Source organism: Camarhynchus parvulus, chromosome 12 (genome assembly GCF_901933205.1).
Source record: "Camarhynchus parvulus chromosome 12, STF_HiC, whole genome shotgun sequence".
Lineage (NCBI taxonomy): Eukaryota > Metazoa > Chordata > Aves > Passeriformes > Thraupidae > Camarhynchus > Camarhynchus parvulus.
In genome coordinates this window covers 15,513,353-15,526,519 of record NC_044582.1, presented here as the reverse complement: position 1 = coordinate 15,526,519, position 13,167 = coordinate 15,513,353, and the positions used below count along the sequence as shown (strand labels likewise).

The 13,167-nt window shown below is 48.7% G+C and overlaps 1 protein-coding gene across 7 annotated transcripts in view; it reads left to right on the top strand.

Annotated features, from left to right (window-relative positions):
• FRMD4B (FERM domain containing 4B) overlaps positions 1 to 13,167 on the top strand; it is a 124,455-nt gene that overhangs the window by 71,378 nt on the left and 39,910 nt on the right. For all 7 annotated transcript variants that reach the window (XM_030956394.1, XM_030956389.1, XM_030956393.1 and 4 more), the window contains 3 exons: positions 110 to 194; positions 11,439 to 11,495; positions 12,410 to 12,432. In XM_030956394.1, the coding sequence (XP_030812254.1) occupies positions 110 to 194; positions 11,439 to 11,495; positions 12,410 to 12,432 (165 nt within the window). The remainder of the gene's footprint in view (positions 1 to 109; positions 195 to 11,438; positions 11,496 to 12,409; positions 12,433 to 13,167) is intronic.

Sequence of the window (13,167 nt, the reverse complement as noted above, 5' to 3'; positions counted from 1 at the left end):
TTTATTGCTGGAGAACAAAACACTGAGGAAATAAAATGACTTGGGAGGAAGATGAAACCTATTCAAGAGAGTCACTCATGGTTTTTTGGTTCTTTTTTTTAATTTTCAGGTTCTACATTGAAAGCATTTCCTTTCTCAAGGACAAAACTACAGTGGAGCTGTTTTTTCTGAATGCCAAGTCCTGTGTACACCAGGTAAGACTTGGAGTTTCTTGTGCATCTCTCTTCTATTGCTCCTTTGCCACATGCTCAGTCCTGAGAACTTGGTAGGAGTTGTGTCTGATTTCTAGAACTAATTGAAGTATTAAGATCTCAGCATGCTGACTCTCTCCTTGCCTTGAATGCTGATGCTTCGTGCACATGAATGAGGCTGATGATGGTTTCCCAGCCCTGCTGTGTGCTCAGTGCTCTGCAATGAGTCTGAAATGCTCAAAAGCTTTTAAGTTACTTGAAATCTGGGCTGTAACTTCCCAGGTAGGCTCTGCTCAGTGGCACATCCTCCTACACTCTGCATAGCAAACACTCAATGCAGGTGTCTCTTTACTGACTTTGAATCAAACTTGCCTTAGGAAGAAAAGGCCTGTGAGGAAGGTCCTGTGTTGTGGATTTGGTCCCATATTCCTTTATTTCCTGCATTAATTCAGTGAGATAGTAAAGTAACAGTAAATAGTAATAGCAAATCCTATAAAGTAGCAATCACAACCAGTTGTTGGAATATTTTCTGTATTTACTGTCTGATTGAAAAGCTTCCACTGTTTTCTTAAAATACTCAAATTAGTAAAATACATGTTTTTAAAAGGCACATCGGGATGTGATAATGAAAATCTTAAAGAATAAGGTTGATTTGCTGCAGGTACATCTTGCTCTGGAATAAGAGTGGTGTGGCAGGCAGCTTTGCCATGCCCCTACATGCAGCTGCAGTTCAGTGAACTTTACTCTGATGCTTCTGGGATTTTCCAGTTAATGTCAAACTCTGATGCCTTTTGTTTTCACTCATGGTTCAATCAGTCTGAGAGGGTCACTTGGTTCTTACAACCTTTCCTTGGGACACAATCCTGTATCACTGACTGGTGGTGGAGCTCAGTGTAGCCAGCCAAAGCTGTCACCTTCAATATGCTTCAGATTCTGGAGGATTCTTATTCAGGATCCAGTGTTCATTGTTTTATGAAAGAATATAGAAACCTGAAAGTGGTGATGGTAGAGCTGTGCTTTGTACAGGAATTGCTTTCTGGAAGAGTGAAGGAAATTGATGCATTTCTACAACATGCTGAAGTTGGAAAGATGCTCAAAGAACTTGGGGCCTCACTGGTTATGGTTGTTAAAAAGCAAGTCTCCATTTGACATATCTGCCAGTTAATATGAAGGGTCTTGGCAGCTTGTAGCCATCCTTAAATTGCTCCTCAATTGGAGCAGTTTAACAAATAATTTTGGAATTGGAAAATGGGTCTGGTTTTGGGATGAAATGTGGAAAATGCCACTGCTGTTGGAACAAGACCTACCCAATATTAACATGTTTGGTGCCAGTAGATGTGTTTATGTGTATATATAAAGCATATCAGAAAGCAAAGGAGAAGAGAAGCATAAAAAAGAAGTTTGAAGGCAGGCTGGCTCTTTTGTTTTTCCCTGTGCTTTGCAAGGTATGTGCTCTAATTGTAGCACCCCAAAGTGTGGCATCCCTGTTCCTGCAAGCAAAACTGCCAGGAGCAGGGGGTGTCTGTTGTGTCCAGTTTCTGTGGGCAGCAGAGGGATGAGGATGAGGAGCATCGCTTCCTCCTGAGAGGAGATCTCTGGGAAGCACGAGGTGATTCAGCACACAGAGAAAGTGGGGAGGTCTGGCTCTGCCTGCAGCCCTCTCTGTGCTGGCACAGCCCAGCTCAAGCCTGTGGCTCCTTCAGCAGGAGCCAGTTCATCTACTCTCAAGTAGCTTTTAACCTTCCAATTAAGTCTTGTAAATATATTCTGTTCTATGTGACAAACTTCGGGTCAGTCTCCAGGTAATCATGAAGGGCACGTGGGGCCAACCCTCATCCTGAGCCCCTGGGATGGGGCAGGAGGATGCACAAAGGTTGCTCAGATGTGCTCCCACAGCCTGTCCTCTCCCCTGGTGCTGCTGGCTCCTCTGTGGGGCAGGGAAGGAGCCAGGGGATGTCTGAATAGCAGCATCCTCAGCTCCATGAGGGAAGTGGCTGGTGTTCACTGATGACAGCCAGGAATGTTCCCTGGCATTTCTCAGTCCTTAATCCACCTCCAGGAGGTTAGCCTGCCTCAGCTTGGCTTTTTGGTTTTCCCTTTTTTTTTCCCTTTCCTTTCCTTGTTGTATTCTTGGAGTGAGGAAACCCCAGTGTGTGAAAAGCAGGAGTCCACACCCAGCCCTGTGTGCCCAGGAGAGCTCCCAGTGCCCAGGCAGTGCCAGAGATGCCCTGCCAGGGCAATATCCTAACCTGGATCTCTGCACAAAGCCTGTGCTCTGTGTGGGCCAGGAATGTGGTTTGGGATAGGTGCTGCAATACCTGGGCTGTGCTAAGCCCTGTGTGGATAAGATTGCTTCAAAGTCAGTTGTGTTTCTTTGCTTTCACAAAGGTGTTTCCAAAGTTTTCACTGCAGCTTTTCCCCATAGGGGAAACCCAAATCCAGGGTGGTGCAAATGCCTGATGCTTGAGTGCTCCTGTGACATTCCTGAGCACTGGCATGTGTTGACAGCACAGCAGAGTGTGGGTACCTGTGCTCCCTTGGCTTCTGTCTTTGGAGGACAGGGATGTTTTTCTGAGCAGGGAGGGGGTGATGCTGCCCTGTGTGTGCCACGGGCATGCCAGTGCTCCTGCTGGCACGTGGGACACACCAGGAGAGCCTGGCAAAGGCTTGGGCAGGCACAGCCAGCACAATGGCAAAGCTCTGTGCCAGCCCTTCCTGTGCAGGGGATTGGCTTGCAAGGGGCAGAGGCTGCAGCAGAAATGTATTTACAGTGTTCTTTGAGATGTCTGTGTGTGAAATCCTGTAAGGGGCTGTTTCTAATCAAAGAGAATGGAATCCCCCTAAGGAAGTCCAGCACCTCTGGGGTCAGGCTGGAGCTGCTGGCAGTGTGTGCTGGCCAAATTGTACCAGGTGAATAAAAATTTAGGGTAAACACTATAGCATGTTATAGTCTTAGTTACATAATATATTACAAAATATGTTCATGAGTAATAAATAATGAAATCAAAACCTGCATGACAGCTCTGGAAAAGGGTGAAGGCTTGCTTGGTGTTCTGCAGTGCACAGCCATGATTCTCTTCCTCACCTTTCAACCCCACATTCCTTCTTGCAAATCTCTCTGCTCCTTTCTGCAGATCAGGTACTGCTTCACCCTGCCAGGACTTGGAGGAATCTGGGCCTTGTGCATTTTGCAATCTCTGTAGACATTTTGGCAAGGAAGGGACAAGATAGACAATAAAATCTCAGCTGCCAAAAATGTATTTCTTTCTACTCCCCACCCACTCCCCCACCTCTGTGCTCCTCTGTACAGTCAAAGCTGCTTTGTGCCTCTGGCACGTGCCGGGTTCGTGCATCCTCTGTGACCTGTGCTGTTCTCTGTGCAGCCTCCTCTGCCTCTGAGCTGCTGGGGAGCTGGGGGAGACCCCTCTGCCTGAGGCACAAGAGGGCTGAGACCTCATTTTTACTTTTGTGAAGCCCCTTTTGCATGTGAACAGAATACAACATGTGCTGTTGCACTCGGTGCCCCCTCACTGCGCAAACCTTGGCATCCAGCTGAGACAGCAAATGCTGCCAGAGCTCTCACCCTGCCCTCCTGCCATGCCAAGCTGCCCATTTTCCCCCTGGTCTGGTCCCTCTTAGTGCTGTGTGGTCCCAGCAGCTGCTCTGCAGCATCCACGCTCTTGGAGCTTGGAGAAGTCACATCCATTGCCAGGAACAGCTTGGACCACCGAGCAGGAGGTGGGAGCTGATGATAATTAAATATCCAGGTCTGTGGAAGTGCTTTCCAGTCACTTGGTTAAAAACTCGTTTATCCACATGTCTTTTGGGAGAATGCAAAGGCTGGAGTTGCTTTGTGTGCATCTGGGCTCTCTTTTCCAGGGCTTTGAGTATCGCTGCCTGAGAACCTTCAGTGGTGACAACTTCAGTTTAAAAGCCTTCTCACCCACCATTGACTTCAAGAAGCTGGGTTAAGATTTATAGCTGTCTGAAACCTGCTGTACAGCTGGAATTTAGGAGAGTGGCAGCCTGGTGCCGTGGGTATCTGGAATGGCTGTGTTTGCACAGGGGGCTCTGTAACGTGTTCAGTGTGTTATTGCACAGCCCATGACCATAGCTGGGATGCTTGCAGGGAGGTGGGTCAGAACTGGTCACGCACATGCTGAGGATAAATTTGGAAAGATAAATTAGTCTTTTCTTCTTTTGAAACAGCCAAGTTTGGAAAAATAACACCCTACTTGGCTAGCAAAGCACTGTCAAGTTTATTATGCATTAGGGCTAACCTCCATATAGCTCTGCAGTTGTATGGTTGAGTCTTTGCCAGGCCTTAAAATATGTTCTGTAAACTAAGATCTTGGTCAAGTTGGCTGTGTTCCCCATTTCCTCTGTATCTCTGGGTGTTGGGGGGTTTATTTAAATTCCCATTTGTTTCAAGGACTTGTAAGAATTGCTTTAAAAAAGGGAAAAGTTAAAGGAAATGTAAGTTTTCAGAGGAGTCTGTGATAGCTCCATGAACAGCAATGCTTGTGAGCACTTGGCAGCCTGGAGACCAGTGCTTACCAAGAAGAGCTGCTGAAACAGACCCCTGGTGTGAGCATAAAGTCTGGCTGGTTCCCAGCTCCTGGGGAGCAGAGTGGTCATACATCAGAGAGCTCTCGAAAGTTTTATAATGGATATTTCCTAATTCTCCCCCACCTCCAGGGAGAGGGGAACGTTCCCATGTAGCCTTGTAACACAGTGTAGTCTGATCCTAGCCAAGGCCATTAAACACCCTCTGTCCCTTGCCTGAGTTGGCTGTTCTGCTCCCAAAGACAGCACATGTAAAGCCCAGGTTGAGGCTCAGCAGGAGCAGTTGGCTTTTTGCTCCTCCAGGGCTGTTCTCTCCTGTGGATTCTGCCATGGCAGCCACCTCCATGGCCCAGCCTTCATGTCAGCAGATGAGGAGGATGGAGCCTGTGAATAAAATGCAGGAGGGGGAGGCAGGACCCCACACTGATGTAGCTTGGCAGATCTCCATGGGGGCCCCACTCTGTACCCCCAGAGGCCTCACCTGGGGCTGTGCTGGTGGCTTTGGGGAGAGGCTTGGCCATGGTGTGGGGACAGTCCAGGGCCTCCTGAGAGTGCTGAGGTCAATCCAAGTGCTGCTGTAAAGGGTGCCCCAGGGACCTGTGGGGCTTTTGGGAGGTGCAGGTTGTGTCCCAGCTGGGCTGGCCCATTGCATATGGAAATTCAGTTGATTTGCAGCCAGAGTTCTGTTCCTCACATCTCTGGATGTAGTCACCTCCTCCTGGGACTGACAACTGGGTTAATTGCCATGAAGAGTCCTGTGCCTTTGATGTCCTGGCCACAGAGCAAAGGTGCTGTGACAGCTCAGCCGGTTCTGTTGTTGTGTGTGTCGATATCTCACCGTGATGGTGGGGTAGGAAAGCAAAAGGCTGTGATTATATGTTAAGGCTGATGACACTTGCTATGTACCCTGGTTTGCAAACCAGGGAAGTCTTCATGCTTTTCCCCATTCTCTGCTTTTACTCTTGTATTAATGAGAAGAAAGCCACAGTAAATGTGTTCCTGTTGCACTGTGCAGGTGAGTCCTGGAATAGCTGCTCCTGTCCCTGGAGTTTCATCTCACTGTTGGCTGAGGCCCAAAAGGCAGAGGGAAATGGATGAGAGTGGCTGGCAGAGACAGCAAAATAAAGGGTGTCACAGGGAAACCTGAAGCTGTCCCTTACCACTAACAGCTTTTATTTTTGAGCTGGGTTGGCCTCAGCCCCTGAGGTGGGAAGCAGCAGGTCTGGCCAGGGAGGAGCTGCATCAGCCTGTGCACATGCACTGAGCTGTGCTTGGTCTCAGCCTGTGCTCCCTTGTGCTTGGTGTGAGGGGCTGTGGGGTTCCATCTATGAAATAGAAGATACCATGGACCATCTCAATGCTGTGAAGCAGCTGTGAGGCTTTCTGAGCCACCCAGGCTGCAGGGCCCTGTGGGGGAAATGCAGCACAAGTGGAAATCTGAAGTGTTTCTCCGAGGAAGGTCAGGAGGAGCAGACTGCCATTTGCTCCTCTAGCAGCTCGTATTCTGCTGCTTTTGTGCTTTGCTTTACCTCCCTGAGGTGCTGGAGGCAGACACTTGCTTTGCTGTGCTTTTTCTCAGCTCAGTGTGTGTCCTTGGGAGCTGAGGCCCCGCTCAGGTGCTCAGCAAAGCCTGGAGCAGCTGATGCAGGAGGGAGTGCGATGGTGCCCCCAGTGCCCTGCAGGGCAGTGAGAACAGCAGGTGACAGCACCAGGGCTCGCATGTAGGTGTGCATGCTGGTAATTGGGACAGGCAGCTGAAAGCTGGCGTTATCCATGTGCTGCCAGTGTTTGTGCAGTAATTAATTCCCCAGCACAGCCACCCCGGCCGGGCGAGTGACAGGATCTGCCTGACCCAGTTCCTCCTGCGCAGCCTGTGTGGTGGAACAGGTTGTGGCCAACACCCACTGCCCTCCCCAGCCTGGCAAAAAAAGCCTTAAAAGCACTGAAAAGCTGCTCAGCTTCCTGCACTGCTGGGCCGTGCCAGCCCATCTCTCTGGCTGCCAGGACACAGAGCAGGGATCCTGCATCCCTGGTGGGAATCACCTCATTGCAGGATAAGGGCACAGGGGTGCTGCCACTGCTTTGTTCACTTGTGCTGGGTCCACACCCAGCTAATTGCCTGCCTTGGTCTGGGTCCTTTCTTTCCCTCTGACTAATTGCACCCTTCTTTCAGCTTTTTTTTAAAGCGCCTTTCGGTAATCACTGCTAATTATATTCAGTCTTGTGGCTGTCTCGAGGCTATTCAATCATGGTGTGTGCATTTTTGGGGTGTCTTTGGCTAACACGAATTTTTAAGGAATTAGTTTGAGGGAACAAGCATGTTGGTATCTCAACTCTCAGATCTGCAGGTGAAATGATTTTGCTGTCAGCTTTTATCCTCTGGAGGTTACATGTGGTTTGAACAAACCATGTCCATTTCCACTTCTTGCTCTAAAGAGTTAAACATGACAGTTCCTGTGTGTGCTTATTTTTTTAAATCTGCTTTAATCTGAGTTTGCAGCCTAAAGATTTGCTTAACACAGTTAATGCTCATCTGACTATCATCACTCTTGATCTGAGTTTTCATCAGGATTTCAGACTTGTATCTCTATGGCAGTAAATTCTAGTGTTGTTGCTGTGTCTAATGAGGGTTCAGTGTTCTATTCATGACCAAGTTTGTGATTTTTATCACATTCTAAGTCTATGTCTGTGTAGCAAGAGCTCCTGTCTGAACTGGGGGCTAAATTCTGCCCATGGGCACTGAAGGTTGAGTTGGTCTTAACCAGATGCTGAGATAGTGACCTACTCCTGCTCTACAGTAATTGCCAACCAGTTTGGACACCTGCTGCAGCCTTTTATTACTCCGATGTTTATCAGGATGACAAAAGCCACCACCTGAATCCGCTGGACCGAGTTCAGTGTTTAGATAAGCCAGTGGTCTCCTGGCTGAATCTGTCTCACTGGTTAAAATGATCAGCCCCTGTGCAAACTCTAATTGAAAAATATCAGTTTCATCCCCTCCCTGGAGCTGCAGTCACCAGTCTGTTTAAGCTCATTTACATCCCAAGTGTAGAAGAGTCAGATTCCATTATCTGAATGACATACATCTGCTTAACCTCGTGCTGCTGACCTTGTTCCCACTTGGATAAATTTAGGAAAACCTTCCACCTTCATCTTCAACATGTGGCTGTGGGAGCACTGGCTGCCTTGGCTCTCAGGGCCCCTCACTTGCTCACTGAAGTCTCTGCTGGAATTACCCTGGCAATGGCAGGCAATGCAAATTAATCTTCTTACAGTCATTTTCCTCATCTATTTTTGAAATTTGACCTTGCTGATAAAGCGATACTAAGACTGAAACCCCCATCTGCCAACCTCCAGGCTGAAGGATGATTATAAAATCAAAATATTGCCTGAGTGAGGAGAGTCATGGTCCTGCACTTCAGAACAGCACATATCACTGTCTGGGTTTGTGTCAAGCCAAGGGCTGTCCAAACTCCATGACAGCCCAGGGCAGAGCTGGATTACGTTACAGCAATGGCCAATTGGCGAGCCAGATGGCAAATAATGTTACATTATGATGAAGAAGTACTTTCAGGCTCAGAGGGAATTGTCCAAGACGCTGTCCCTAGGAGAGCATTAGTCTGTCAAACACAGGCTGAGCTGGGCTTTGGCATCCTTTGCTTCAAATCCTTGCTCTGCTGCTAAGCTACTGCAGCACTTCAGGGCCGTCCCTTCACTTCCCTGCACCTTCTTTTCTGTGATTATTAATCCCTTTAAAGGTGGATTGTTCTTTGGGTTGGTTGGGTTTTTTTTGCTTTTTTCTCCTGAGCCTTGCTTAGAGTGGCCCCAGTCTCCTGCCACTGTTACTGTGTGGTGGCAGTAACTGTGTGGGCAATAACTTGGGCTGGGTCACCCTGTTCTGAGGTTTGCAGCAGCTGGAGAGCCACGATGGCAGCCCTGCTCCTGGGGTGATCTGTTTGTCCCCTTTGCTTGGTCAAGACACCTGCAACATCTTCAAGAGGCCAAGTTAGGGAGGACCCTCTTACCTCTTCACTCTTTTACCGCTTCTAAGCAGATTTGAAACTGAGACCACTGGCACAGCAAATGCCTCACTCTGAAAGCAAAGGCTGAAACTTCCTCACCTGGAGAAGCCAGTCCCCCTTCATGATCTCTTTGGTCTCCTAAAACCCTAAGTGGAGTGGTTTGTGGCATCACTGTTAACACTTGTGGCCATGCCATGGCAGCCACTAAAGTGACCAGAGTTTCTTGAGGCCAGTGCCTAGGAAAAGGCAAATAAACACAGAAGAGCAGCCTCATAATTACTCTTGCTAATTAGTTAATGGCTGTGAGGTGCTTTGAAGATGAAAAGCGAGGAGGTGCTTGGTTATTATGGCCCAAACACCCCTGTAAGGCCAGCAGCAGCTCCTGCTGTGGGTCAGCAGAGACTCTGCTGCAGCAGCTCATCGAGTGCTGCTGAGCTTATCTGGGAGCCAGCAGTAAATCAAGAGGGCTTTGGAGAGTTAAATCTCCTTGAGTTTCTTGTAGGCTTAAAAAGCAATGAGCCCCATGTAGCTGACTCTGCCTTGGGGCAGGGCAATGCTCTTGGTGAGCTTTTAAAGCCCCTTCTGTCCGTGTTTTCCCTGATTTTGTGACCCAGGGCAGCTTTGCTGAGCCAGATCTCACCTTTCCTGCTGAGCTGAGGTTCCCTGTGATGGCATTTTCTCATATCTGAGTTCTTTGTCTGCTGGTGAAGGACACCATGGTGCTGAGGTGACCTGATCTCCTGTAATCCTCTCACCACCACAGCTGGCATCAGAGGTTGCTTGGGCAGATGCAATTTAAGCTTTCAGAAAGCCAGCTCAGATGTGCATGACAAAGACTAACCTGATACAGACCTGGAAGTAACAAAGTGCCTTAAAATTGCACCTATGTGAAGAGTTTTTGGGCTGCAATCTTGCCTCTTTTCTTAAACACCAACATGAAAGAGATCTGAAGGAAGGATGCACTTCAAGCTATTTTTTTTTCTCTGAACTTGTGATGCGCCCCTCCTCTTCTCCTAATAAAATATGTCTGGGAATGCTTTGGGGGCTGCTCCTGCATAGCTGGTGCCACACCTGTTGGGAAGGGGAAATTCCTCTTGGTCTGCCTGTCAGAGAAGCCTGGGGGAGTGCTGCTGCTGGAATGTTTTATTGACAAAGCTGGCAAAAACACTTCCTTTCCATGAAAATTGAATTATTTGTTTGTTCAACTTTTGAATTTAGTCTCTGTGGGCCAGACCTGCAGCTGTGGTAAATTAGCTCAGCTCCAGATGTGCCCTAATATATTTTGAGATGTCATTTCCCTGTATCTGTATGTGATTCTGTAGATCTTGCTGCTGCCCTGGTTTTGGCATTATTTCAGTTTTTGGTCTGCTTTGTCTCCTCATGCAGCCAACAGATCCTGGGGGCTAAGGATGTGTTGGGATCTCAGTGACATGAGGCAGGTATCATGTCCACTACCTGCATTTGCAGAAGGTCACTAAGAAAAATCTGTGTTCCTGGGCTGCTCCATAGGCTCAGTTTTGTGCTTTGCCCACTGTTTGCAGGATGCATGAGGAGCAAAGAGTGCAACTCTCAGTGCATCTCCTTTGCTCTTCCAGTGTCACTGCTGGTCCCTGAGTAAAATCAGGGCCAGGGGTTTTCCTGGTAAGAAACTAATCTGGAAAGTTTGTGTTTAATCTTTAAGCAGGAGGAAAAAAAAAAAAGATCCTTGTGTATTTTTGATGCTTTGGCACCTGTGGAGTTTCTGACTGCATAGAGCTGTTAGGACAGGGCTGGTTTTGGGGTGGGCTCAAGGCACAGGAGATTTCCAGCATGGGGTCCATGCAGTTTTTCTGAACATTGCTCTAGAGCTCCAGTGGAGTTGGAGGAAACAAAAGCTGTAGGATGCAGAGTAAGCAGGACAAAGAACCCAGTGATGCTGTCCTTGTGATTAATCAGTATGGCTGGTTTAGCAACAGGGGGCTGTGTACCACAATCACAACATGGAATGGCCCTAAAACTGTAAGCAATAAAACTCTTTATGGAGAGATGGATGTAGTTCCTTGGTTTTCTCTTGGCTGGGCCAGGGCTATGCCAGTGAATAGATGCACCCAAATGAGTGGAGAGCACAGAAGTGAGCTGGGAAATAAATACTTTTCTTGCAGATGGTGTCAGGGGTTTAGATCTTGTCAAATACTGCTGTTTGTGGAGCTGATAGGTGCTCATGGGTGCCATCCAGCCATGTACCTGCCATGCCCCATCCCTGCAAGTGTTCAGTGCCAGGGCATGGAGTAACCTGGTCTGGTGGAAGGTGCCCCTGCCCGGGGCGGCGGGCTCGGGATGAGATGGTCCTTAAGGTCCCAAACCCAGCCAGTGTGTGATTCCATAGATTCCATGACATCCAGTCTCTGATGCTGTGACCCTCTCCCTGAGGATGAGGTGCGCATTCAAATCCTTCGGTTGCTGCATGGCAGGTTTGGGCTGGCAGCGTGCGGGGACCGCTCCCGGGGCAGCATCCCGTGAAATGCAGCAGCAGCCGCGTTCGTACGGAGGGCAGGGCTGGGGGAGGCCGGGCTGTGTGTGCGATGGGGACACGGGGCGGGAGCGCCGCTCCGGCAGCGCCGCCTCTGCCGAGCCCCCTCCCTCCCTCCGGCCCGCTCACGCTCTGCTCTCTCCGGCACAGGGACACATCGAGGTGGACAGCGAGACCGTCTTCAAGTTGGCCGCCCTGGTGCTCCAGGTGAGTGTCTCCCCCGGCTCGGTTTATTCCTTTCCCGGAGTTTTTCCTCCCCCGCTCCTTACGGAGCCCCCGCAGGGTTGTTTGTGGTCTCCGCGGCAGAGGAAGCTGGAACACATAGCAGTTCTTTTTGAAATATTTGTTTGAGGAGTTTTAAATGGAAAGAGTAAAAGCTAATCAAGGGAAGTCATTTATCTGGGCAGGTTTCCATTCAATTTATCACTTAGCCCTAATTTAAATGCATTCCAGAGATCTGAGAAGAAAAGTGTAAATATTGTAGCTAAATCAGCTATATTATGCCTGTGAATCTTCTTTTTGGAGCATATGGTTTTAATACCTCTGTTATGTTAAAATATACAGTGTCAGTTTTCCCTCTCATTAATCTAGTTTTGTTCCACTGAGATTTAAACTCCAGTTATTTACCCCTTTCTATGAAATTAAATTCTACCTTTCAAAAATTGGGGTTTTTCCCCCATTGCATTGTCACTGACAAAGTGCCACAGCAAAGCTGCAGCAGCAGCAGCTTGATCTGCCTGAACAGTTGTTTTCATCTCGAGTGAGCACAATTCCTCCCAACTGCTGAGCTGACTGTACAGCCAACCTCTGCCTGGATGGGAGAGGAGGGAGAATTGTATTTCACTTCTTGTGCACTAAAAACGACATTTGATTTGCAATGTGAGACTCATCCCCGTTTTGGAAGCAGTTTTATTTGTGCTGTGGGTGGATTCTCTACAGCTGGGAGCACGAGGGGCCAAGTCCAGCTCTTGAGCACATGCAGGGCTCCGTGTTTTGCAGGGAGTGTGGTGGGGTCAGGATCTGCCTGCAGAGCTGTGGGAGTGGGGAAGTGAACAATGCTGGGAAAACCGAGGGTTTTGAAGAGATCATGTTTTAATTCTGTCACTGTTTTTCAATTGTAGGAAGCTAAAGGGGACTATTCCAGGTAATAACATTTTCCTTTCTAATACTGGTGTGCTTGATGGATGTGTTTTTCTGTGTTGGCATTGTATTGCAAACAATCACAAATGGGGGTAAAGTCCAGCTGTGAGCAGTGCCCGAAGAAAGTGAAATGTGCTGCTGGGCTGGATAAAATCTGAGTCTGCAGGGTGAGTAATGCCTTTTGTGAGCAAGCTCTGAGTCAAAACAGTGTTTGAGGCCACCACGCTGTGCTCCCCTCCCAAGTGTGGGTGCTGCAGTGGGAGAAGGGGAAGCTCCCACACTTCCCTGCTGGGAAAACCTGTGCTTTGCCAAACTTTTGCCAAGAAAACCATTGCCTGTGCTTCTGCTGGCCTGTGTTTGGGTCCATGTGGGTGACCTTGCCCACAGCCCTGCCTGTGCAGGGGCACAGCTGCCCTGGGATCAATGAGCCGTGTTCTCCTGCAGCTGCCCCGGGGCCTCTCCCTCCCCACACTTGACCCAACACTTGTGTTCTGGCTGATGTGCGACCCCCTTGCTCTGCTTGAGCTGTTTAAAGCTTCATCATCAGGTCTGCCTTCCCCTTGGAGGTGCTGATTGTGATAAGGGGCTGCGGGGAGCAGGTGGGGTCACCTGGACCTGCTGGAGCCACAGGGAAAGACCTTCCATTAGAAACAGCTCACTGAGCAAATAGAGATCCAGAAGATTGGCTTTGGTCACGTTAATATTTTACTGCTTGCTGAGTTTCCATATGGGGGGAGAG